Source organism: Procambarus clarkii, chromosome 90 (assembly GCF_040958095.1).
Source record: "Procambarus clarkii isolate CNS0578487 chromosome 90, FALCON_Pclarkii_2.0, whole genome shotgun sequence".
Classification (NCBI taxonomy): Eukaryota; Metazoa; Arthropoda; class Malacostraca; order Decapoda; family Cambaridae; genus Procambarus; species Procambarus clarkii.
In genome coordinates this window covers 19823317-19851154 of record NC_091239.1, presented here as the reverse complement: position 1 = coordinate 19851154, position 27838 = coordinate 19823317, and the positions used below count along the sequence as shown (strand labels likewise).

The window sequence follows — 27838 nt, the reverse complement described above, 5'->3', positions numbered from 1 at the left end:
CGTAATAATATGAGTGCTCGTCATGATAATTGAATGATGCAAAACTCCACCTCGTTAATTCGAGTTCACTGAACTCACCCTGTTAGCACTGCTAACGAGCTCACTGTAGCTCACCCTAGAATTAACGTAATAATATGAGTGCTCGTCATGATAACTGAATGATGCAAAACTCCACCTCGTTAATTCGAGTTCACTGAACTCACCCTGTTAGCACTGCTAACGAGCTCACTGTAGCTCACCCTGTCAACACTGTTGACAAGTTCAATGTAACTCACCCTGTTAGCACTGCTAACGAGCTCACTGTAGCTCACCCTGTCAACACTGTTGACGAGTTCAATGTAACTCACCCTGTTAGCACTGCTAACGAGCTCACTGCGGCTCACCCTGTCAACACTGTTGACGAGTTCACTGCAACTCACCCTGTTAGCACTGCTAACTAGCTCACCCTGTCAACACTGTTGACGAGTTCAATGTAACTCACCCTGTTAGCACTGCTAACGAGCTCACTGTAGCTCACCCTGTCAACACTGTTGACGAGTTCACTGCAACTCACCCTGTTAGCACTGCTAACGAGTTCAATGTAACTCACCCTGTTAGCACTGCTAACGAGCTCACTGTAGCTCACCCTGTCAACACTGTTGACGAGTTCAATGTAACTCACCCTGTTAGCACTGCTAACGAGCTCACTGTAGCTCACCCTGTTAACACTGTTGACGAGTTCAATGTAACTCACCCTGTTAGCACTGCTAACGAGCTCACTGCGGCTCACCCTGTCAACACTGTTGACGAGTTCACTGCAACTCACCCTGTTAGCACTGCTAACAAGCTCACTGTAGCTCACTCTGTCAACACCGTTGACGAGCTCACTGTAGCTCACCATGTTCACGAGTTCAATATAGCTCGACCAGTTAATGAGCTCAATACTGCTCACAATCTTAATTCGAGTACATTTGCTCACAATTAACTTAGTCCCTTACTTAGGTAGGTTAGAAATTCAAACCATTTATTTAGGTAGGCTTAGGGACTTTAGTTAGTGTCAACTGAGTACTAGCCTAATCTGTACTCACCATTAATTACAGTTGACTATACTTATAGAGACTGATTTAATAAACTCAAATTCATGTAAAGGTGATTTCGTACTAACCAGTTTACAGTGTCAAGCCTATAAGCTACCATTTAATTAGCTCATAAGTCAGAATGACTAGGCTACTAATCTCACTGTCGACTCAGAATTTTCCTTGATTTAATGAATAAACTTTTCAGTTCTCTATTTTTCTACTATTTAGCTAGTTAGCAAATTAGTTGTACCATCAGTCAGAATGACTACTGCACGGCAGTGCACATTAAATCCAATTTCCTCATTTGAATTTGGGGTGATCGTGATGCTGCGTGATGTTATTGTCTAGTAACTCAATAGTTACCAGTCACAGCGACCCTAGACAGTGACCTTACTGTAGTGTCATAGTCTCCTTGATCTTAAATGACTAATCATACTTTACTGTATAATCATACAATAGCGTTATCAGTTCTTAGGAACTTATTCTGAGTTTGCCTACGATTCAGCAGCTACGTAATACACCATTACATGTCACTGCGACCCTAGTTGTTGAGTTTATTGTGAGCTTAAAAGTGTTCCTGATTACCGATAACTTAATCATTTAATGTTTCAATATTTAATAAATGTTTCCACTAAGGGAAACTGCAAGCCTATTACAACTCGGAAGAAGAGTAATTTCCTTCACTTCCCACTGAGATAACTATGATGATGCTACGATGTGATATCATGTAACAAAACATTACATGTCACTATGACCCAGGATATCGTATCACTGTAGATTCTGTTAGTTTAAATTGGGTGAGTTAGATTCTATAATTATTGTGTAAGCTACAAGCAACATGTTTCATTTGACATGTAAATAGCAAGACTCAAGTTCTTGTAAGTCCTTGATCAATCCGGGACGTTCGTTATGTGTGTACTAACATACTAACATATTAACATACTAATGTACTAATCTTAATATCACTTCGGGATAGGTCAGTACAACACAGTACACTACGACCCTAGAATCCTCCCCCGGAGTTATGTTGGATATTTCCAACACCGAATACAACACTGTTGTATTCTCATTACTTATTACTAACAATACTAATTATTGTAGTAAGTAAAATTAACAACACGTGGAATTCTCATGTACTAATAATTTCATCTGTGCAGTAGGCTAGGATTCTCACGTCACCTGACGCCAGTATTGCGTCAGATTTCCTTACAGTAAACACATTATATCCAATGTATGTGAGAATTAAACACGATTCTCTATGACTGAGGCATTCTGTATGATAACTAATTGCAGATGAATTGACTTCCAACTAAAAGCCGAATAGAGCGTTGGAGTCATAGCGTCTATCTCGTAATAACGTTAACGTCACCAGTGAATGCCATGGGGAGACATTAATTCCTCTCCCTTATATATTTACTATTCTTAAATTGGTAAATAATAATAATTTCCTCCTCTAAATAATAAACCCGTCCAGTCTTCAACATTTCAAGCATAAATGCGAGAAATATTATTGTTCGTGAAAATAATTTATTTCGTGAACGCGGGACGCGGCGTGGGTAGGAGGAGGACCAACTCAGTACACGCGGAGAGCCGCTCAGAGGCAGACCTGCGTATTCCGTACTCACAAGGAGACGCCATTGTCCAGCCACTAGGGCAGACGTTATCCATCCTCAGATGAAAGTCGCCACTGTGAGGCGTGAATAACCTTGCAGATAATATCTTCAGCTAGTGCTGGTGTCAAATAAGGAACCTTTTAACCTGGTTCTTGACGACACGTGACCGGCCAGCGAAGCGCGTCACTATCCAGGATAGGTCAAACCGGAGCCTGGGACGCGAAGCACGGCAATCTTAATACTTATACAGTGCCCACAGCTAAGTATATTCCTTTATGTGATGCATCAGGTAAAGCTTTAATGGTAGCTGGGTGATTGTCTGTTATGACGCACGATAACATCTAATAACAGGTGATTAAATTCTGTCACTTGTAACTCTCAATTTCTTGAATATAGATTTAGTAGTTAAATTAGTTACTACTGTACATATTTGTCTTGCAGCACGAGAGAGGAACTCTCCATGCCGCCTTCTCCCATATTAATCCGTCCCTTTCGTCAGCCGACCAAGTCCAGAGAATAAGAGGAACTTCCATGGCTTGTCTAAAGGAATCATCATTAAGCTAAGACTATATTTTCTTTCATGATTCCATTGCAATTTCTTATGTGCAGAATCCCTCAGGATTAATATGTGGTTTACTGTAACTCTCATTGCTATACTCATAATCTATGTTTCCATCTATGGTAATGATAGCAGTTTCAATATAATTTTTATAGGATTAGATTATTATTAATTGAATTAGTGAACGAACCACACTAATTCCTGGATGTACTTACCTCCAGTAATAACCCCCCAATGTAGGTGCTTGAGGGTTTGATTCATTTAATAATACAGCCCATTAATTATTACTATGATCATAAATTCTAGTATTTTTATCCATAGTTACTGGTTTCATCTAGGAATTATTTAATGATCAGAAATTCTCAGTTTCCCTCTTTACTATAAAAGTGGGTGGTCCTTCGTAATTTAATTTACTACATTAATATTTAAATAATCACTTTCAAGCCCCAAATATCCCACATTATGGTCCTTCGAACCGGATGGGCATTAAATTTATAATTAAAATATTAACCATTAATAACTAATCCTTGTGTGATAGAAGCTAGACTAACTATTTAATTAATTGTGTCAGCTAACAGTGTAACACATCAGTTAGTCTAGATCACACTAACATATTGCTACTTTCACCTCATGTGTAAGGTAGCTTTAGTGGGTCATAACCAATTACCCACAACACTTAGACCTACACTTCATACTGAAGTAGAATCTTTAGGTCACCAAGAGCAACAGCTCATAACCTTATATTAATCACTAACACCAATTAAGTGTTAACCATTTAGGCTTTACCAATGTTTCAATATATGGCTGTCAGCAGACTGTCCATTATAGCCTGAATCCATGTTAAAATTACTGATTCACTCAAGTCAGTGGATCATTAACATTTAGGGATCCAGTATACTAATATAAATTACTGATCTCATACTAGTTAATCATTACTAACCCTGATAACATTTTATTCCATAATTAGGAGTACATTTAGGAGTTAGATAATATTTACGGCAGTAGAATACTTGCCAAACACAATTAATTCCTTTGTGTTCATTTAATTTCTTATACACATAATTAAGCAAGTGTATATTATATAAAATACAAAAAAAACAAAAATACAGCACAATTATTTGCACATTACTGCACCATAATATAATCTTTGCCAACCTTTAGTAGGTAGCAATTTAGGCTGTGATTGTGTTGAATTTGGCACAAGCACAGACTAAATATAGTTGTAGTTTCTCAAGTAGAAATTCTCACGACTAGGCTTGAGCTAGTTAGTGACACATATATTATTCTTTTGTGCTGACCCTATCAAGGGTGGGATTAACCATTTATTGTGTAATTATTTTATTGCATATTTCTATGTATGTCTTTGAGTGTTACTGTAAGTCAACTACCCATCCGAAGCTGATTTAGAAGAGCTAAGCTGAGGAACACCTGTAGTGAGACCAAGGTACCACTCAAATCTTAGTTACTTATTATTAGGTAGGTAGCTAACCTCTAAATGAGGTAAATTACAACCAGCCTTAAGACATATTAGGCTGTCAATACTTATACCTGCTCTGCATCAAGGAGCAGACACCATAGCTATACCACTAGCTACATAAGCCCTATTAGGCTGTCAATAATTATATCTGCTCTGCATCAAGGAGCAGACTATAGCTATACCACTAGCTACATAAGCCCTATCAGGCTCAATTTACCGCAAGAATGAATCCTTTAGAAAGGAATGCAAGATTCTTGACAGCTCTTCAACGTCCCTTAGGAAAACTGCTTATGAAATGTCATTTCTGTGTCGAAACTGACCCAGGTGACGTCTATAGATTAGCAAGTTACATAAGGCACGCCATCCAAAAATATGATCATGTAAAGACTGTAATCGAGTCCCACAGGAATTTACTCCAAGTCGGTCATACTGTCTCAGACCACTTACGTCTGACAGAATCTGATCTCGATAACTATGAACATTCTGTTCAAACCAGGTTAGACCGATATAAGGAGGTGCTTGCGAAACAAGATATTCCCGAGTGGGTGGATCAGATCATTAATAGACCTGTATCCAAGTTAACACTCAGTTCAGATGAAATACCTGAACTACCTCAAGACGAGGAGAATCCTCTAATCAATACTGATCACTATACAGGATCAACAACTGAAGTTCAACCTTCATTTTCTAACCTCTCATCTAATACAGCTTCATGTGATGATTTGTTTACAGAGTCTGATCAAATTTCAGACCACTCTTCTCAATGTTCCCTGGATTCTATAAGTGCAATACATAAGGCTACTGAATTAACTAGCCTATCACCAGAATCCAGAGAAACAAGTGAAGCTGCAGATGAAACAAGTGAAGCTGCAATGATCAGTGAATCTGAACCAGAAAATGATAAAGCTAATGCTGCAGCAGCAGCCGAAGCTGTAATCAAAGCTGAGGCTAAGCAAGAAGCCTTAAGCAACACAAGTAATGGTCACAATTGCTCCCAACAGCCTTCTAAAGTAAGTGCTAACAATGAGAAGACTATTATAAACCTTGTGCACCAATTATTAAATTTATCTTCACCAGAGCAATCAGTTGACTCTTTACAAGACTTTAGTTTTCAGCTTGAGTCACTGATAAATTCTTTCAGTAAAGAGGTGGATCACCCAACTACTGAGTGGATGACTAAAATTATCATCCAGAGAAAATTGTCTGGTGACACACTTAATAAATTATATGTATACCAGAATGGTAATACCCTGTCAATGCAGGATATATTTACAGGTTTGCGTAGTATGAGCAATCATACAGCAGACCAAGCAATTAATGCTAAATCTGAATGCACCAAAATTGTACCTACATCAGTTTCCTTGCCTGAAACTCCTAAAGTGACACTGTCACTAGGTAACAAAGGTGCTAATAATCAATGTAACCAGAATCAGTCAAACACTGATTCATCAGTGAGGCCTAAGAGTCCCACAGGTGCTCCTAAGAGACCTAATAGTCCAAAGAGCACTCCCAAGAGCCTGTTAATGGTTCCCCAGAGTACACCAAGTACTCCCAAGAGAATAAATAACAAACAAATGCAAACAGCAAAACCATCACCACCTGCTAATACTGTTTTACCTAAATCGGTAACCCCTAAACGATCTGTAGGATGGGGAATGTGCTTGTTTTGCAATCAAAAACATTCTCTGTACAAATGTACTAATTATCCTAATAGAGACACAAGAGTCAGACGACTCAAACAGTTACACAAATGTACTAGGTGTCTCAAAGCACATAATGTTAACAGCTGTGACACCCCACTGAACACCTGCAATAGGTGTAGAAGGGGCAAGCATCATGCTGCACTGTGCAAATTAGTTAGGACTAATTATGTCAATCCTAGAATAGGACGTAGAGAATCTACACCAGTACAGTGCTGCAAGGTGCGAGATGTGTACAGCGTAACTACACAAGCATCTCAAGTGGATGCTGCTTTGCCTACTGCCCAACTTCAAGTGAAGAACAGAGGAGCCAAGATCACCATACGTGGACTATTTGATCAAGGTTCCCAGAGAACTTTCATTACTCAAAGAGCAGCAGAGGCACTTAATTTACAACCAATAGGACAGGTAACTCACCCTGTTAGCAATGTAACTCACCCTGTTAGCACTGCTAACGAGCTCACTGCGGCTCACCCTGTCAACACTGTTGACGAGTTCACTGCAACTCACCCTGTTAGCACTGCTAACGAGCTCACTGTAGCTCACCCTGTCAACACTGTTGACGAGTTCAATGTAACTCACCCTGTTAGCACTGCTAACGAGCTCACTGTAGCTCACCCTGTCAACACTGTTGACGAGTTCACTGCAACTCACCCTGTTAGCACTGCTAACGAGTTCAATGTAACTCACCCTGTTAGCACTGCTAACGAGCTCACTGTAGCTCACCCTGTCAACACTGTTGACGAGTTCAATGTAACTCACCCTGTTAGCACTGCTAACGAGCTCACTGTAGCTCACCCTGTTAACACTGTTGACGAGTTCAATGTAACTCACCCTGTTAGCACTGCTAACGAGCTCACTGCGGCTCACCCTGTCAACACTGTTGACGAGTTCACTGCAACTCACCCTGTTAGCACTGCTAACGAGTTCAATGTAACTCACCCTGTTAGCACTGCTAACGAGCTCACTGCGGCTCACCCTGTCAACACTGTTGACGAGTTCACTGCAACTCACCCTGTTAGCACTGCTAACAAGCTCACTGTAGCTCACTCTGTCAACACTGTTGACGAGCTCACTGTAGCTCACCATGTTCACGAGTTCAATATAGCTCGACCAGTTAATGAGCTCAATACTGCTCACAATCTTAATTCGAGTACATTTGCTCACAATTAACTTAGTCCCTTACTTAGGTAGGTTAGAAATTCAAACCATTTATTTAGGTAGGCTTAGGGACTTTAGTTAGTGTCAACTGAGTACTAGCCTAATCTGTACTCACCATTAATTACAGTTGACTATACTTATAGAGACTGATTTAATAAACTCAAATTCATGTAAAGGTGATTTCGTACTAACCAGTTTACAGTGTCAAGCCTATGAGCTACCATTTAATTAGCTCATAAGTCAGAATGACTAGGCTACTAATCTCACTGTCGACTCAGAATTTTCCTTGATTTAATGAATAAACTTTTCAGTTCTCTATTTTTCTACTACAGTATTTAGCTAGTTAGCAAATTAGTTGTACCATCAGTCAGAATGACTACTGCACGGCAGTGCACATTAAATCCAATTTCCTCATTTGAATTTGGGGTGATCGTGATGCTGCGTGATGTTATTGTCTAGTAACTCAATAGTTACCAGTCACAGCGACCCTAGACAGTGACCTTACTGTAGTGTCATAGTCTCCTTGATCTTAAATGACTAATCATACTTTACTGTATAATCATACAATAGCGTTATCAGTTCTTAGGAACTTATTCTGAGTTTGCCTACGATTCAGCAGCTACGTAATACACCATTACATGTCACTGCGACCCTAGTTGTTGAGTTTATTGTGAGCTTAAGAGTGTTCCTGATTACCGATAACTTAATCATTTAATGTTTCAATATTTAATAAATGTTTCCACTAAGGGAAACTGCAAGCCTATTACAACTCGGAAGAAGAGTAATTTCCTTCACTTCCCACTGAGATAACTATGATGATGCTACGATGTGATATCATGTAACAAAACATTACATGTCACTATGACCCAGGATATCGTATCACTGTAGATTCTGTTAGTTTAAATTGGGTGAGTTAGATTCTATAATTGTTGTGTAAGCTACAAGCAACATGTTTCATTTGACATGTAAATAGCAAGACTCAAGTTCTTGTAAGTCCTTGATCAATCCGGGACGTTCGTTATGTGTGTACTAACATACTAACATATAAACATACTAATGTACTAATCTTAATATCACTTCGGGATAGGTCAGTACTCTACAGTACACTACGACCCTAGAATCCTCCCCCCGGAGTTATGTTGGATATTTCCAACACCGAATACAACACTGTTGTATTCTCATTACTTATTACTAACAATACTAATTATTGTAGTAAGTAAAATTAACAACACGTAGAATTCTCATGTACTAATAATTTCATCTGTGCAGTAGGCTAGGATTCTCACGTCACCTGACGCCAGTATTGCGTCAGATTCCTTACAGTAAACACATTATATCCAATGTATGTGAGAATTAAACACGATTCTCTATGACTGAGGCATTCTGTATGATAACTAATTGCAGATGAATTGACTTCCAACTAAAAGCCGAATAGAGCGTTGGAGTCATAGCGTCTATCTCGTAATAACGTTAACGTCACCAGTGAATGCCATGGGGAGACATTAATTCCTCTCCCTTATATATTTACTATTCTTAAATTGGTAAATAATAATAATTTCCTCCTCTAAATAATAAACCCGTCCAGTCTTCAACATTTCAAGCATAAATGCGAGAAATATTATTGTTCGTGAAAATAATTTATTTCGTGAACGCGGGACGCGGCGTGGGTAGGAGGAGGACCAACTCAGTACACGCAGAGAGCCGCTCAGAGGCAGACCTGCGTATTCCGTACTCACAAGGAGACGCCATTGTCCAGCCACTAGGGCAGACGTTATCCATCCTCAGATGAAAGTCGCCACTGTGAGGCGTGAATAACCTTGCAGATAATATCTTCAGCTAGTGCTGGTGTCAAATAAGGAACCTTTTAACCTGGTTCTTGACGACACGTGACCGGCCAGCGAAGCGCGTCACTATCCAGGATAGGTCAATCCGGAGCCTGGGACGCGAAGCACGGCAATCTTAATACTTATACAGTGCCCACAGCTAAGTATATTCCTTTATGTGATGCATCAGGTAAAGCTTTAATGGTAGCTGGGTGATTGTCCGTTATGACGCACGATAACATCTAATAACAGGTGATTAAATTCTGTCACTTGTAACTCTCAATTTCTTGAATATAGATTTAGTAGTTAAATTAGTTACTACTGTACATATTTGTCTTGCAGCACGAGAGAGGAACTCTCCATGCCGCCTTCTCCCATATTAATCCGTCCCTTTCGTCAGCCGACCAAGTCCAGAGAATAAGAGGAACTTCCATGGCTTGTCTAAAGGAATCATCATTAAGCTAAGACTATATTTTCTTTCATGATTCTATTGCAATTTCTTATGTGCAGAATCCCTCAGGATTAATATGTGGTTTACTGTAACTCTCATTGCTATACTCATAATCTATGTTTCCATCTATGGTAATGATAGCAGTTTCAATATAATTTTTATAGGATTAGATTATTATTAATTGAATTAGTGAACGAACCACACTAATTCCTGGACGTACTTACCTCCAGTAATAACCCCCCAATGTAGGTGCTTGAGGGTTTGATTCATTTAATAATACAGCCCATTAATTATTACTATGATCATAAATTCTAGTATTTTTATCCATAGTTACTGGTTTCATCTAGGAATTATTTAATGATCAGAAATTCTCAGTTTCCCTCTTTACTATAAAAGTGGGTGGTCCTTCGTAATTTAATTTACTACATTAATATTTAAATAATCACTTTCAAGCCCCAAATATCCCACACACTTACTGTTGAACGACCACTTACTGTTGAACGACCACTTACTGTTGAACGACCACTTACTACTGAACAACCACTTTCTTTTGAACCACCACTTACGGTTGAACGACTACTTACTGTTGAACGACACCTTACTGTTGAACGACCACTTACTACAGAACGACCACTTACAACAGAACGATCACTTACTTTTGAACGACCACTTACTATTGAACGACCACTTACTATTAAACGACCACTTACTACAGAACGACCACTTACTGTTGAACGACCACTTATTGTTGAACGACCGCTTACTGTTGAACGACCACTTACTTTTGAACGACCCCTTACTACTGAACGACCACTTACTTTTGAACAACCACTTACTGTTGACCGACCAATTACTACAGAACGACCACTTACTTTTGAACGACCACTTACTACAGAACGACCACTTACTGTTGAACGACCACTTACTACAGAACGACCATTTACTGTTGAACGACCACTTACAACAGAACGACCACTCTCTGTTGAATGACCACTTACAGTTGAACGACCACTTACTGTTGAACGACCACTTACTGTTGAACGACCACTTACAGTTGAACGACCACTTACTTTTAAACGACCACTTACTGTTGAACGACCACTTACTGTTGAACGACCACTTACTGTTGAACGACCACTTATTGTTGAACGATAACTTACTTTTGAACGACCACCTACTGTTGAACGACCACCTACTGTTGAACGACCACTTACAGTTGAACGACCACTTACTTTTAAACGACCACTTACTGTTGAACGACCACTTACTGTTGAACGACCACTTACTGTTGAACGACCACTTATTGTTGAACGATAACTTACTTTTGAACGACCACCTACTGTTGAACGACCACTTACTGTTGAACGACCACTTACTACTGAACGACCACTTACTACAGAACCACCACTTACTTTTGAACGACCATTTACTGTTGAACGACCACTTACACAAGAACGACCACTTACTGTTGAACGACCACTTACTGTTAAACGACCACTTACTGTTGAACGACCACTTACTGTTGAACCACCACTTACTGTTGAACCACCACTTACTGTTGAACCACCACTTACTTTTGAACGACCACTTACTACAGAACGACCACTTACAGTTGAACGACCACTTACTTTTAAACGACCACTTACTGTTGAACGACCACTTACTGTTGAACGACCACTTACTGTTGAACGACCACTTATTGTTGAACGATAACTTACTTTTGAACGACCACCTACTGTTGAACGACCACTTACTGTTGAACGACCACTTACTACTGAACGACCACTTACTACAGAACCACCACTTACTTTTGAACGACCACTTACTACAGAACGACCATTTACTGTTGAACAACCACTTACACAAGAACGACCACTTACTGTTGAACGACCACTTACTGTTAAACGACCACTTACTGTTGAACGACCACTTACTGTTGAACCACCACTTACTGTTGAACCACCACTTACTGTTGAACCACCACTTACTTTTGAACGACCACTTACTACAGAACGACCACTTACTGTTGAACGACCACTTACTTTTGAACGACCACTTACTGTTGAACGACCACTTACTGTTGAACGACCACTTACTGTTGAACGACTACTTACTGTTGAACGACTACTTACTGTTGAACGACTACTTACTTTTGAACGACCAATTACTACTGAACGACCATTTACCACTGAACGACCATTTACTGTTGAACGACTACTTACTACTGAACGACCACTTACTGTTGAATAACCACTTAAGTGCCAGCCTGGTCGAACCTTAAGTGGCAGCCTACAACAGGCTGCCACTTAAACTTTTTACAACTTTAAACTTTAAACTTCTTCGCAACTAACTCCTATACACACTGCTAGGTGAGCATACGCATCAGAATGAAAGAAACTCGGTTCATTGATTTCCACCCTATCGTCGGGGATCGATCCCCCGGGTCTACGAATCCGTAGGGCTGACCTCTCAGCCGCCAGGCCCCTCCAATTCATAATACCAGGTGTGAGTATGAGCCGTATACTCACAGGTGCCCCTGCTATGTATACAGGTGCTTGTGTTATGTATACAGGCGTGTCCGAGTCTAAATACAAGGAGGCTATTCTGGTTAGCTTGAGGCATCGCCCTGGCACTGCCAGTGATGGTAGAGTGCCATATCTGGCACTCAATCCTTTACCTGCCTGTCACACGCACGCACGCACACGCAATTCGTAATGGTATAACTAGATGTGACAGGGAAATGGGACAGGAGTCATTGTTGTAAACAAAAGATGGCTAGAAAGGCGGGGACCAAGAGCCTGTGTTCAACCATGCTGGCACAAATAGGTGGTTGGGCAACCATTCCTTCCCCCCGTCCCATCCCTAATCCTTATCCTGACACCTTCCTAGTGGTCGGGCACCATTCCTTACCCCCTTCCCATTCCAAATTCTTATCCTGACCCCTTCCCAGTGGTTGGGCACCATTCCTTCCCCCTGTCCCATTCCTAATCCTTATCCTGGTCCTCCTAAGGTTCCCCAATGTCCAGAAACTGTCGTACGAAAGTGCCCTTATCCTAACCTACATGAGGAGCCAAAACAGAAAACGGCACATTATGTCAGCTTCGCAAGCCGCTGCTATTTACTGCACTACCATCTAGTATGACAGTTTTGGGTTAAAAGTAAAGTTTACGTCAAAATGGGACGTTCTATTAAGAGAACGAGTTGGCCCGTACCTCCGGATGTTGCACCTGCTGCTGATGCATCTCTGTGCAATTCTTGCATTGTTCGATCTCTAATTCGAACAATGCAATTCAACAATAGGTATTAATCCTTTCTAGACTCTGTGGTATGTAAATGTTACCATTTCTTCTGTTCGTTGCAAGCTTTGCCGCTTCGTCGGCAATGTCGTTTCCTAGTGTTCCCATATGACTCGGCTCCCCGTTATTAGTTATTCAGCGATCTTGACGTTATTATTTATTAACGATCTTGACATTGTAGGCGACGAGTCACAATAACGTGGCTGAAGAATGTTGACCAGACTACACACTAGAAGGTGAAGGGACGATCGACTTGAGAATGGTCCAGGATGGACCGAAATGTCGTCGTCCCTTCACCTTCTAGTCTGTGGTCTGGTCAATGATCTTGACATTATTTATTCAACGATCTTGACGTTATTATTTATTTAACGATCTTGACGTTTGAGTGTTTGAATGAATGTATGATGTGTTTGTATTAATGTATTGAGTGTTTGTATTAATGTATGCCTACATTCCTTCTCTTAGTTGCAAGTTTTGCAAGTCTGCAATGTCGTTCCCTAGCATTCCCACATGACTCAGCTCCCCATTATTTTTTATTTATCTTGATGTTTGCGTTAGTGCAATGACATTTGTGGTCAGATGGATTTTGTCATGTATGTGTTCTTGTTGCAAGGTTTCAAAGGCAGTTCTCGAATCATATGAACGATAACATGTTCTCGGTGTTCAGGAAGAACATGTTCCAAAGTTGTCCATGTAACAGAGATGCTGGTCATTTGACAGGCTAGCATCTCAGTACAGTTGACCAGCAGTTTGAGAGTCTTTCAACTAATTACAGAAATGCCTGCTTTAACTGCACCTCCAGATTCTTGTCCCCGCTGGTCTACTGATCCGTCTGTGAAGTATGTGAAGCTGTCAGATTGATTGATTGATGAAGATTAAGCCACCCAAGAGGTGGCACGGGCATGAATAACCCGTAAGAGGCTGTCAGATGGCAAGTTTGGTTCTAGATTCATCTGTGATATGTTGCATAGAAGATTAGGCTGATTTTTTTTTTCCTTTGAGATTCCCAAGCGACTCACAGAATGAAGTCTGCGCGAAATACGTCACCCCTGATTTTCGTTACCTGGTCCTGATGGCTGAGTAGACAGCGCTCGGGATTCGTTAGTCCTGAGGTTCCGAGTTTCGATCCCCGGCGGAAACAAATAGGGTAGAGTTTCTTTCACCCTGATGCACATGTTCACCTAGAAGTACATAGATATTCCCGGGAGTTAGACAGCTGCTGTTTCCTGGGGATGTGTAAGAAAAAGGAGGCCTGGTCGAAGACCGGGCCGCGGGGACACTGAGTCCCGAGACCACCACACACACACACACACACACACACACACACACACACACACACACACACACACACACACACACACACACACACACACACACACACACACACACACACACACACACACACACCTGTTTGCGGGGCTAATGTGTGCAAAGCAAAACACACACCTGTCAGAGGGAAGGTGTGTGCCAACGACCCGAACAGAGTTGTTGAGAGTGCCAGCTTTGGCGCTACTCACCGAGGAGGGCCACTGAGTGCCAATGCTCATACGGGACCCAAGAGCCAAAGCCCAACCCCCACCAGCAAGCACAACTAGGTGAGTATACATAGCTATACACCCCACATACAAGAATACATACCCCCCCATAACTCAGACTATACATGAGCGGATCGAATGGATTCCCCAGAGGTTATACATACTATGTATAGAATGTATATGTGTCAGTATTGTCTGTGGGGACAATCTCGTATGCTTGAGACCATAGTTCGAGCCTCCAAGTGACTCAAATGCATATATTACTTGGGAATTGTGAAATGACTCTATGAATGCCTCTTGACTGAATATTATTGACTATTAACCTCATTTGTTTACCGAGGGATCGATCCCCGGGAACCGCAGGCATTACGAATCCTGTGCACTGTCTTCTGAGCCACCAGGACCCCCCCCTTGTACACCTAGAACACACAAACAAATTAGTATATACACATTTACAACCAACAAACAGTGCTTTGGAATGTTAGTTAACCCAACTAACTCTCCACCTTGGGGGGGGGGGGGGGGGGGGGGATGGGGCGACATACCACAATAATAATAATAATAAATAATAATAATAATAATTTTTTTTATTTAGGCAAAGGTACATACATAAAGAGATTTTACAAAGTTTGTTGGCTTTATAGATAAGAGCTAGTACATACAATGCCTAAAGCCACTATTACGCAAAGCGTTTCGGGCAGGATAGGAGACCTTGCCACCGATGGCTGGTAAATTTGTGTTCAAGCGTTCGAGGCATCTCTGATATTCTCTTCCAACTGAACGAACGCATAGCCCGGGGAGGACTCCCATGTCTGCTGCTGGGGTGTGTCTGCTGCTGGGGTATTTCTGCTGATGGGGTATGTCTGCTGCTGGGGTATGTCTGCTGATGGGGTATGTCTGCTGCTGGGGTGTGTGTATTGCTGGGGTATGTCTGCTGAGGGGTGTGTCTTCTAAGTTATGTCTGCTGATGGGGTATGTCTGCTGCTGGGGTATGTCTGCTGATGGGGTATGTCTGCTGCTGGGGTGTGTGTATTACTGGGGTATGTCTGATGAGGGGGTGTCTTCTGAGTTATGTCTGCTGCTGGGGTATTTCTGTTGATGGGGTATGTCTGCTGCTGGGCTGCTGGGGTGTGTGTATTGCTGGGGTATGTCTGCTGAGGGGTGTGTCTTCTGAGTTATGTCTGCTGCTGGGGTATGTCTGCTGCTGGGGTGTGTGTATTGCTGGGGTATGTCTGCTGAGGGGTGTGTCTTCTGAGTTATGTCTGCTGCTGGGGTGTGTGTATTGCTGGGGTATGTCTGCTGAGGGGTGTGTCTTCTGAGTTATGTCTGCTGCTGTGGTGTGTGTATTGCTGAGGTATGTCTGCTGAGGGGTGTGTCTTCTGAGTTATGTCTGTTGCTGGGTATTTCTGCTGATGGGGTATGTCTTCTGCTGGGGTGTGTCTGCTGTGGTATGTCTGCAGCTTGGGTATCTTTGCTGGAGTCTGTCTGCTGATGGGGTATGTCTGCTGATGGGGTATGTTTGCTGCTGGGGGTATCTCTGCTGGAGTATGTCTGCTGATGGGGTATGTCTGCTGATGCGATATGTCTGCTAGGGTATGTCTGCTGGGGGTATGTCTGCTGGCGGTATATATCTGGTGGACGTATGTCTGCTGGGGTGTGTTTGCTGCTGGGTATATGTCTGCTGGGGTATGTTTGCTGCTGGGGATATGTCTGTTGGGGTATGTCTGCTGCTGACGGTATGTCTGTTACTAGGGTGTGTCTGCTGATGGTATGCCTGCTGCTGGGGGAAAGTCTGCTGGGGTATGTCTGCTACTGGGGTATGTCTGTTGCTGAGGGGCATGTCTGCTGCGGTATGTCTGCTGCTGGGGCATGTCTGCTGGGGGTATGTCTGCTGCTGGGGTATGTCTGCTGCTGGGGGTATGCCTACTGCTGGGGCATGTCTGCTGCTGATGTATATCTGTTGCTGGGGCATGTCTCCTGGGGGTATGTTTGCTGCTGGGGCGTGTCTGCTGCTGAGGTATATCTGCTCCTGGGGTATGTCTGCAGGAAGTATGTCTGCTGCTGGGGCATGTCTGATGCTGGGGAATGTCTGCTGGGGGTATGTCTTCTGCTGGGGGTATGTCTTCTGCTGGGGTATGTCTGCTGCTGGGGAATGTCTGCTGGGGGTAAGTCTGCTGCTGGGGGTATGTCTGCTGCTGGGGAATGTCTGCTGGGGTATGTCTGCTGCTGGGGTAGGTCTGCTGGGGTATGTCTGTCGCCGGGGTATGTCTGCTGCTGGGGCATGTCTGCTGGGGTATGTGTGCTGCTGGGGCATGTCTGCTGGGGCATGTCTGCTGGGGAATGTCTGCTGGGGGTATGTCTGTTGCTGGGGCATGTCTGCTGGGGTATGTGTGCTGCTGGGGCATGTCTGCTGGGGAATGTCTGCTAGGGTTGTGTGCTGCTGGGGCATATCTGCTGCTGGGGGTATGTCTGCTGCTGGGGGTGTTTCTGCTGCTGGGGATATGTCTGCTGAGGAGTGTATGGTGTTGGGGATATGTCTGCTATGGTATATTTGCTGCTGGGGTGTGTCTGTTGCTGGTATGTGTCTGCTGTTGGTGTGTGTCTGCAGGGGTATGTCTGCTACTGGGTTTTGTCTGCTGGGGTATGTCTAATGCTGGGGTATGACTTCTGCTGGCGGTATATCTGCTGTTGGTGTATGTCTGCTTGGGTATGTCTATTGGGGGGTGTCTGCTGTGACATGTCTTCTGGGGTATTTCTGCTGCTGGGGTATGTCTGCTGCTAGGATGTGTCTGCTGCTGGGGTATGTCTACTTTGGGTATGGGTTCTTATGGGGTATGTCTGCTGGAGTATGTCTGCTGTGGTATGTCTGCGGCTAGGGGTATGTCTGTTGATGGGATATGTCTGCTAATGGGGTATGTCTGCTGGGGTATGTCTACTGCTGGAGTATGTCTCCTTTGGCATGTCTGCTTGGGAATGCCTGTTGTGGTATGTCTGCTGCTGGGGTATGTCTGCTGCTAGGATGTGTCTGCTGCTGGGGTATGTCTACTTTGGGTATGGGTTCTTATGGGGTATGTCTGCTGGAGTATGTCTGCTGTGGTATGTCTGCTGGAGTATGTCTGCTGTGGTATGTCTGCGGCTAGGGGTATGTCTGCTGATGGGATATGTCTGCTAATGGGGTATGTCTGCTGGGGTATGTCTACTGCTGGGGTATGTCTCCTTTGGCATGTCTGCTTCGGAATGCCTGTTGTGGTATGTCTGCTGCTGGGGTATGTCTGCTGCTGAGGTATGTCTGCTATTGTGGTATGTCTGCTGCTGGGGTATGTCTGCTGCTGAGGTATGTCTGCTATTGTGGTATGTCTGATGGACGTATATCTGCTCGGCGTATGTCTGTTGGGTGTCTCCTGCTGACGGTATGTCTGCTGGGTTATGTCTGCGATGGTATGTCTGCTGCTGGGGGTATATCTGCTGCTGAGGGTATATCTGCTGGGGTGTGTCTGCTGCTGGGGGTATGTCTGCTGCTGGAAGTATGTCTGCTGCTGGGGGTATATCTGCTGGGGTTTGTCTGCTGCTGGGTGTATGTCTGCTGGGGTATGTCTGCTGGGATATGTCTGCTGCTTGGGTATGTCTGCTCCTGGGGGTGTGTCTGCGGCTGGGGTATGTCTGCAGGGGTATGTCTGCTACTGGGTGTCGTCTGCTGGGGTATGTCTGCTGGGGTCTGACTTCTGCTGTGGTATGTCTGCTGCTGGGGTATGCCTGCTGATGGGGTATGTCTGCTGATGGGGTATGGGTATTTTTGGGGGTATGTCTGTTGGAGTATGTCTGCTGCTGGGGTGTGTCTGCTGTGGTACGTCTGCGGCTAGGGGTACGTCTGCTGATGGGATATGTCTGCTGATGGGGTATGTTTGCTGATGGGGTATGTCTGCTTTGGGTATGAGTATTTTTTGGGGTATGTCTGCTGGAGTATGTCTACTAAATGGGTATGTCGGCTGGTGAGGTATGTCTGCTGGGGGCATGCCTGTTGTGGTATGTGCTGCTGGGGTATGTCTGCAGAGGGGGTATGTCTGCAGAGGTATATCTGTGGCATGTCTGCTGCGGTATGTCTGCTGGGGGAGGCTACAGAGGTGGGGAGAGGTGGTCTGTGAGATGGTCGGGATCTGTCTCATATCTCTCTGTTATGTGATCTCTCTCTCTCTCTCTCTCTCTCTCTCTCTCTCTCTCTCTCTCTCTCTCTCTCTCTCTCTCTCTCTCTCTCTCTCTCTCTCTCTCTCTCTCTCTCTCTCTGTCTCTGTTTCTCTCTCTCTCTTTCTCTCTCTCTCTCTCTCTCTCTCTCTCTCTCTCTCTCTCTCTCTCTCTCTCTCTCTCTCTCTCTCTCTCTCTCTCTCTCTCTCTCTCTCTCTCTCTCTCTCTCTCTCTCTAATGTCCTATAACCCATAAATACTCAACTGTAAACCTGAAAGTGAGAATAATTTTTCCTGACAGAGTTTACATCTTAAACAATAGCTGATGTAAACTTTCTCAGACGTATGTAGACTCAGGGCCAGCAGAAGTAGCGGTGAGTTTACCCAGCATGAACGGATTTACCTGTCTTCACATCTGGATCAGCTGATCATGTAAACAAAGGGACATGTGCTCCTTCAGATCCGGATCAGCTGATCATGTAAACAAAGGGACGATTCCCGCCCGATGATCGGCCATCTTGGCGCGCGGATTGAACGCTCCTGGCTGGACTTTCTTTCCACACCTTACCTGGAACTCATCTTTGAATTCAGCTGGCTTCTTTGGGCCAGTGTGTGCTCACTGCAGCTACCCAGGGGTTCACAGGGCCGGGGGAGGCCGGAGCCTCCCTAATGGACGCCTTCCCGAGCGGGGGCGCCATGGATGTTGACAGCAAGTCCCAGAGAGGAAAACGTCTGCTGGAAAATGAATCGGCTGATGCTGCCCCAGAGCGAGATGCTAAGAGGATGTCTTCCCCTTCAGAAGACCTTAGTCTTGTGGTACCCCGTTCCTCGTTTGTGGTAGTCCTAATCCAGTCAGAATCAGGTCAGTGCGTCTTTGCAAATCCTCGTACCTTAGGTGCAGCAATTGAAGCTTCGGTATTGTGGCCACATTGCCTGCCTGAGACCATACGTACCCTGGGTAGGGGTACAGCACTGAAGCTACATATCAGAAAGGAGGCTCTATCACACATCCATGTATCTGACATTATTAAGTTGGGGGACTGGCCTGTCAGGTGCTGACAGGTATTGTCGCAGGAGGAGGAGTCTCGGGCCCGGTATGGGAAGATTGGCCCAATTGACCAGAGTGTAGATGTGGATGACATCCAGGCCGCTCTGCAGGTGTTAGGGGGTGCATCAGCGAGATTATTGGAAGTTACCAGGATTCGCGGAGCAGTGAGCCCGACATCCATGGTCCGTGTAAAGTTCGATGGGCACCTCCCTGACCGGGGGGCACTACACAGGACCTCGTATCAGGTCCAGCCCTACAATTTCCCTGTGTTACGATGTTACGCTTGTCATCTATTGGGCCACAGTCGCCTGACCTGCCGTAATGCAGCACGTTGTGCAAACTGCGGCAAAACAGGCCATTCAGACAGAGATAACGGTGGGTGCTCTGCTGCACCTCGCTGCTTTTTATGCCATGGCCATCATAAGGTTACGTCTAAGAGTTGCCCTGTATATCTTGAGGCCCTCCAGTTGGACATCGATCATAAAACAGCGGGGACACCTCGACAGGAGCTGTTCCAGAAGTTGCGCACCCTCAATCAGCCTATCGCTTCTTCTCGCCTCCAGGTTTCCCCTGGTCGGGTCTCTTCACAAGTAGGAACTAGCAGACGCTCTTGCCTGTCCCAGTCACATGCCACATACGCCCAGGTTGCTAATCGATTTTCCCTCCTGGGTAGCCTTGACATTGACGGAAACTCATCCACGGATACAGACATGGACGCTCAGTCTCGGCCGGAGCCTAGCACTCATCACCCTCCTGCCTCTCCTCAAAGAAGCCAACACCGGCGTCGTCGACACACCCATCGATCAGGAGGTACTGCTCCAACAGACAGTCCTGATGATCCTCTGGTCCCCCAGGCACTTTCCCAAGGGATTGTGACACCGGGGGAACATGAGGCCCAGAGTGAGGCTCCCACCAGTCGCAGACACCGTCAAGAGAGTTCGCGAGCCGACCACCGCTTCCGTCAGGCAGAGAGAAGCATAGATCAACATCCTCTAGACTGGAAGTCATTGATACCACACATTTTACTTACTTTGTATGAGGGTTTTATGACTTTTTCTAGTAATTCCCCCTTTGGAGACGTCTGTGCACTGGTGGTCAAAAAGTTAGCTGTTGTATTTCAAGGATAATGGCGCCCCATCCTGAAAATACTGTGGTGTTTTGGAGTGCCCGCTCCCTTTTTAAGAAGACGCAATTTCTACGCAATTTTATCGCCAGTGCACCACCGTTGATCGTGGGACTCTGTGAGACTTGGCTTACAGACGATCTTTCCGGGGTATTCGGTCTATAGACAAGATCGGCCAGTACAGGGTGGAGGGGGACTTGCCCTCTTGGTCAGGGACTCAGTTCCCAGCTCCTTGCTCCGGATTCACTCCCTCCCGGGTGGACATTTAGAATTCATGGCAGTGAAGGTCGCCCTCTCCCATGGGTGGGGCACCTTTGGAGTTCTGTATAACCCCTGTCTACCGGTAACGAAGAAGGAACTAGAACACTATTTTGGTCAGATCACAGACACCTGCCTCGTCATGGGTGACTTTAACGCTCGGCACTCATCATGCAACCCATGCTGTCGGGTCGCCACCACAACATGGCTGGCCGAGCCCTATTTCAGTTTCTCCTTGACTTCCCAGACCTCTTCTTACTGACGCCGCCAGGTTTGGGAACCGCTAAATGGCCATACGTCAACACTCGATCTTTGCATTGGAAGAGGCCCCTTCACAATGGCGCAGATATGGACCGGGCCGTACCTGGGTAGTGATCACCTGCCCATCGTCATCTCCTTCGTGGGCACTGTTCGTCCTACTCTGACCTCCCGTAGATCCAAATGGATCTTCTCGGAAGAGGGGTGGCATGGCTATGAGGCGGATGACTGGTTAACCCTTCCCCCAGTTACTGCAGATCTCCATGGGTCAGCAGATGCTCTCTCCGAGTCCCTCTTCAGTGTAGGCTCTCGGCATTTCAGGAGGACTAGTGGCCAGACAACCAATCCTTCCCGCCGTGGGGCACCGTGGTGGACTCCTGAATGTCGGCAGGCAGTACTGGACCGGCGACGTGCGTGGAATTCGTGGTGGCGCCACCCTACTCCACTGCAGCGGCAGACCTTCCACAGGGCAGACGCCAGGTGTAGACGAACAGTCCTACTTGCCAAACGCAAGGCCTGGGCTGATTACTGTGCCTCTCTCTGATTCGACTCCTCCTCTGCGGGAGCCTGGGCCTTTGTTCGTAAGATGACAGGTAGGTACTCCCGGCCTACCATCCCACCCAGAGACCCCAGTGGTAATGGGGGCCTGGGGGAAGTACAAATAGCCGAACTCTTGGCTGACCACTTTGAAGATGTTTACCGTTCTCCGCTCCTCTCTGTGAGTTCCATAGGTTGGGGCTCCCGACATGGTATAGGACTAGCTCAGGACCTGGATCGCCCATTTACATCTGTTGAGCTGAATGACGCTCTGTCACTCTCTAGGTCGGGCACTATGCCAGGGATAGACAACGTCCCATATGAATTTGTTCGGAGGGCACCCAAGAACCTTCAGTCCCACCTCCTTTACTTCTACAACGCCTGTTGGTCCTCTGGTGTCTTCCCTGCCCCGTGGAAACACGCCATTCTTCTACCATTGGCCAAGTCAGGGAAGGATCCGTCTGTCCCGAGTTCATATCGGCCCATAAATTTGCTTCCATGTCTCGGGAAACTGATGGAACGTCTTGTTCACACCCGGCTACAATGGGTGGTGGAAACCTCAGGTCTCCTACCTGAGGGTATCAGTGGATTTCGGCCGGGAAGAAGCACGATGGACCGCCTCCTCTCCTTGGAACATCGAATAATGGACACTTATCGCCGGAGAAGAGTGCTCCTTGCAGCATTCTTCGACATCAAGAGTGAATTTGACTCTGCTTCTCATTCTGCTGTCCTTCAGAGTCTGGCTCGACTAGGTCTCTCGGGTCCGGCGTTAAGGTGGTTCCAAAACTATCTACAGGGCCGCTCATTCAAAGTGGCGGTTGGTGGAGTCGTCTCTACGTCCCGCCCTGTCTCGCGTGGTGTCCCTCAGGGAGCGATTCTGAGCCCACTACTATTCTCTATTCTTCTGTCTGATCTCCCTGTATTCCGGGGGGTTCAGGTTTTAGCCTATGCCGATGATGTAACCCTCGTGGCGGATGGCGCCACTCTCCTAGAGGCACAAGGCTCCCTGCAAAATGTTGTGACTGTGTTCTCAGCAATTGTGCTGGGAAAGGGGATCTCCATTAACCCTGTGAAAAGTTGCGCCATGAGCTTCACCTGGACCCGCTTACCAGACCAGCCAGTGGTGACCCTCAGGGGCTGTCGTCTCCCAATTGCTACCAAACACAGGTGGCTGGGGGTCGTTCTAGATAGCCCTCGGCTGACGTGGAGGCATCATGTCGACTACCTTCGGGTCTCATGCCTTCGTTGCGTGAACATCATGAAACGGGTCTCTGGTGCGGCATGGGGGGCTTCACGGGAGTCGCTCCTAGCTCTCTACAAGGCCTTCATTCGTAGCAAGATCATGTATGCAAGTGAAGTCTATGGCTCAGCAGCAGCATCTGTCTTGGCAAGGCTGGATCCCATTCAAAATGGTGCCCTTCGCTCAGCGTTAGGAGCTATGCCCTCCTCGCCAGTTCTTTCTCTCCATGTCGAGTCGGGGCTATGGCCCCTGAGCTTTCCACGTTTTCTCGCCCACTGCCGCCAACTTCAACGGATAGCGCGTCTCCCTGCTACCCATCCACTTACTCGCCTCCAGCTCGAGGCTAACTGGTGGAATGTGCCGGCTGGACACTCCAGACGCTGTCAGTTGCCTTTCGTCGTCCGGGCCTTGGATGCATATTCACAGTTTTCCCTTCCCGTCCCTGTACTCACCCCTGGCCCGATCATCTCACCGGTGCCTCCGTGGGCAGAAGAGGTCATTTGGGTTTCTGTCGACTTTTCCAAGCCTCCTCGTCGGAAGAGAGATTTAGAGGGTTTGGCCCCTTTAATTTTTGCAGACCTACGAGCCTCCTTATACTCTGGATATTTAAAGGTTTACACGGATGGGTCCCGCAAAGATCAGCCACCATCTACATCTGCGGCAGCATACTTTGCTCCTTTTTCTTTCTGTCAGACGTGGAAACTCTCCCCTGCTCATTCGTGCCTGGCCGGGGAACTGCTTGCAATCTTACTAGCCTTACGACTCCTTCAACAAGTTTCAGGGCCCTCTGCAGTGGTTTTCTACGTGGACTCAGTTACAGCCCTACATCTGATATCATCTCGGCGTCCACGAGTCCATCGTCATACTGTGTCACAGATCCGTGGAGAACTGCTGTCATATTCTGGTACTCCAGGTTGGTCCATCTATCTCCAATGGGTTCCGTCACATGTCGGTATTAAAGGCAATGAGGTTGCCGACGCAGCAGTAGGGATGGCGCATGCTCTCCATGACTCTACAAATGTGCCTCTAGACCTTTCCGAAATTCTCCCGCAACTCCGGGCGGCTTGCCTCGCGAGTTGGGAGGCAATGATGGAGCCAGCACTCTGGTCCTCCTCTTTGGCGGGTCTATGGGAGGATTCCTCCCCGCGTCCATGGACTCGTCATCATTCTCGACTCCTCGACACTGCCATCATTCGTCTCCGGATTGGGCACACTTGCCTGCCGCACATCTCCATCGTCTACGGCTGGTAGATTCCCCATACTGCCAGTGGTGTCCGACCCAGGAGGATACAGTGGAGCACCTTCTACTTCACTGCCCTCGATTTCATAGCGCTCGCGTCAGACTACAGAGTGCCGTTCGTAGGCTGAATATTCCCCACCTCACAGTTCCCGTTCTCCTTGACGGGGCAGGTGCGAGAGACGAAGACGTCCGTCATGACATCCTTCGCCATACCTTCCGCTTCATCCGTCATGTCCGTGGGCTGAAGAGACTGTAAAATTTGTGGCCTGAGGAGATTGTAGGGTCTATTGCCTGAAGAGACTGTAGGGACTCCTTCCCTCTGCTATTTCCCGGTATCAGGCTGCCGGGGCGCATCCGATCCCACGATCGTCGTCGCCCCTAAATCAACACAACAACATAAACAAAGGGACATGTGCTCCTTCAGATACGGATCAGCTGATCATGTAAACAATCAGCTGATCATGTAAACAAAGGGACTTAGAACAGCTGATCATGTAAACAAAGGGACTTCTGCCCTTCTTATCCGGAACAGCTGATGATGTAAACAAAACGACTTGATTCATATATTTCCGGCTCTTATATGGCGATATATGCGTCTCTGGAGTGTTGATGCGGGGTCTATATCAGGTATATGTGAAACCTGGTCACCCCCCTGACGGGACCCTGTCGGCTGAGGGGATAGGTCTCTGGATTCGTAGTTCTGATGTTCTCTTTCTAGTCTCTTTCTCTTTCCCTTCTTTGGCTATTTTCCCCTTGTTTGTGTCTCCCTTCCCTCTTCCCCTCCCTCTTCCCCCCTTTATCCACCCCTTTGCCCCCTCACTTCCCCTATTCATGGAACGCCCTCAGGGGTAAAAATAACACAGTGAAGGGAGAGGTTTGGTTAAGTCTCTCTCTCTCACTCTCACTGCTCACCCTGGCTAGTCTGACCTATCCCAGGGCTAGTCTGACCTATCCTAAGGCTAGTCTGACCTATCCCAGGGCTAGTATGACCTATCCCAGGGCTAGTCTGACCTATCCCAGGGCTAGTCTGTCCTATCCCAGGGCTAGTCTGAGTTATCCTAGCGGGCTAGTCATATCCCAGGCAACGTCTAATCTATCCCATGTATAGCCTAACCCATCCCATTATTAGTCTAGCCTATCCCAATCCAGTCTAACCCCATCCCAACATTACTCTAACCCTCTCCTAACCCAGCCTAATCCGTCAAAAGTCAGTCTAATCCATCCTAATCCAGTCTAATCCATGCGTCCATATGTGAGACACCTAGTCAATAGAGAGAAAGATCTGGGGGTTGATATCACACCGAACCTGTCCCCCAGAGGCCTATATCAAGAGGATATCATCAGCGGCATATGCTAGACTGGCCAACATAAGAACTGCCTTTAGAAACTTGTGTAGGGAATCGTTCAGGACCCTATATACCACTTATGTCAGACCAATCCTGGAGTATGCAGCTCCAGCCTGGAGTCCATACCTAGTTAAACACAGGACGAAGTTAGAGAAGATTCAGCGGTATGCCACCAGACTGGTCCCGGAACTGAGAGGTATGAGCTACGAGGAAAGGCTAATGGAGCTGAACCTAACGTGTCTTGAAGACAGAAGAGTAAGGGGAGACATGATCACTACCTACAAAATTCTCAGAGGAATTGATAGAATAAACTGAATACATGGGTGGTACTCGAACAAGGGGACACAGGTGGAGACTGAGTGCCCAAATGAGCCACAGGGACGTTAGAAAGAACTTGTTCAGTGTCAGAGTAGTTAACAGGTGGAATGCATTAGGCAGTGATGTGGTGGAGGCTGACTCCATACACAGTTTATAATGTAGATATGACAGAGCCCAGTAGGCTCAGGAATCTGTACACCAGTTGATTGACAGTTGAGAGGCGGGACCAAAGAGCCGAAGCTCAACACACGCATAGAAACGTTCCGCTGCGAGACTGGGAAGGGGTCAGGATAAGGATTAGGGATGGGACGGGGAGGAAGGAATGGGGCCCAACCACTGGGAAGGGGTCAGGATAAGGAGAGCTCAATCGGCGCACGTACGCTCTCAACGAAGCACCAAGTATCTCTGAGCGCCGGGCGCTCTGCAGGCGGCGGGCTGGGTCTCCCGGTGACGTCATAGACCCAGAGGCGGGTTCTGATTGGTCAATGAAGTTATGTGATCTCAGCCAGCCAATCACCGACCGGCGGGCGCCGCACACAAAATGGTGGATTCGCAGGCCAGGGGGCGCCATTTTATTGTACCCAGGGCGCGACTACCACATTACCACCACTACCAAACTACCACCACTACCACACTACCACCACTACCACACTACCAATACTACCACACTAGCACACAACCACCACTAGCACACAACCACCACTACCACACTACCACCACTACCACACTACCACCACTACCATCACTACCACCACTACCATCACTACCACACTACCACACTAACACCACTACCCCTACTACCACACTACCACCACTACCACACTAACCCCACTACCATACTAACACCACTACCACACTAACACCACTTCCACACTAACAACACTACCACACTAACACCACTACCACACTACCACCACTACCACACTAACCCCACTACCATACTAACACCACTACCACACTAACACCACTTCCACACTACCACCACTACCACACTAACACACTAACACCACTACCACACTACCTCAACTACTACAACACTAACCCCACTACCATACTAACGCCACTACCACACTAACACCACTTCCACACTACCACCACTACCACACTAACACACTAACACTGGGAGAATTGCCCAGTTGCTGGAAGAAGGCAAATGTCGTGAGGATCTTCAAGAAAGGTGATAGGGAGGAGGCACTTAACTATAGACCTGTATCACTGACAAGTATCCCCTGTAAAATACTGGAAAGAATAATTAGGCTACGACTGGTTGCACACCTGGAGAACATTAGGTTTGTGAACAAACATCAACATGGGTTCTGGACAGGGAAATCGTGCTTAACAAACCTTCTGGAATTCTATGATAAAATAACGAGGATAAGACAGGACAGAGATGGTTGGGCAGACTGCATATTTCTGGACTGCCAAAAAGCCTTTGAAACAGTACCGCACATGAGACTGCTGTTCAAGCTCGAGAGGCAGGTGGGGGTGGGGGGAAAGGTCCTAGCATGGATAAGGAACTACCTAACAGGAAGGAGCCAAAGAGTTACGGTAAGGGGCGAGAAGTCGGACTGGCGAACAGTAACAAGTGGAGTACCACAAGGATCGGTGCTGGGACCAAT

At 46.1% G+C, this 27838-nt stretch overlaps 2 protein-coding genes across 2 annotated transcripts in view; both read right to left on the bottom strand.

Moving 5' to 3' along the window:
• The window catches only part of LOC138359438 (putative per-hexamer repeat protein 5), a 39420-nt gene extending 26317 nt beyond the window's left edge, over window positions 1-13103 (bottom strand). Inside the window, exons 1-2 of the mRNA XM_069318578.1 lie at window positions 13055-13103; window positions 10319-11901 (exon numbers count right to left, since the gene is read on the bottom strand). Of these exons, the coding sequence (XP_069174679.1) occupies window positions 10319-11901; window positions 13055-13103 (1632 nt within the window). The remainder of the gene's footprint in view (window positions 1-10318; window positions 11902-13054) is intronic.
• A 3318-nt stretch (window positions 13104-16421) lies between these two features.
• Window positions 16422-17078, bottom strand: LOC138359437 (fibrous sheath CABYR-binding protein-like). Its single transcript, XM_069318577.1, has one exon. It carries the CDS (start codon window positions 17076-17078, stop codon window positions 16422-16424), a length of 657 nt encoding a protein of 218 aa, XP_069174678.1.
• Between the last annotated feature and the right edge of the window lie 10760 nt (window positions 17079-27838).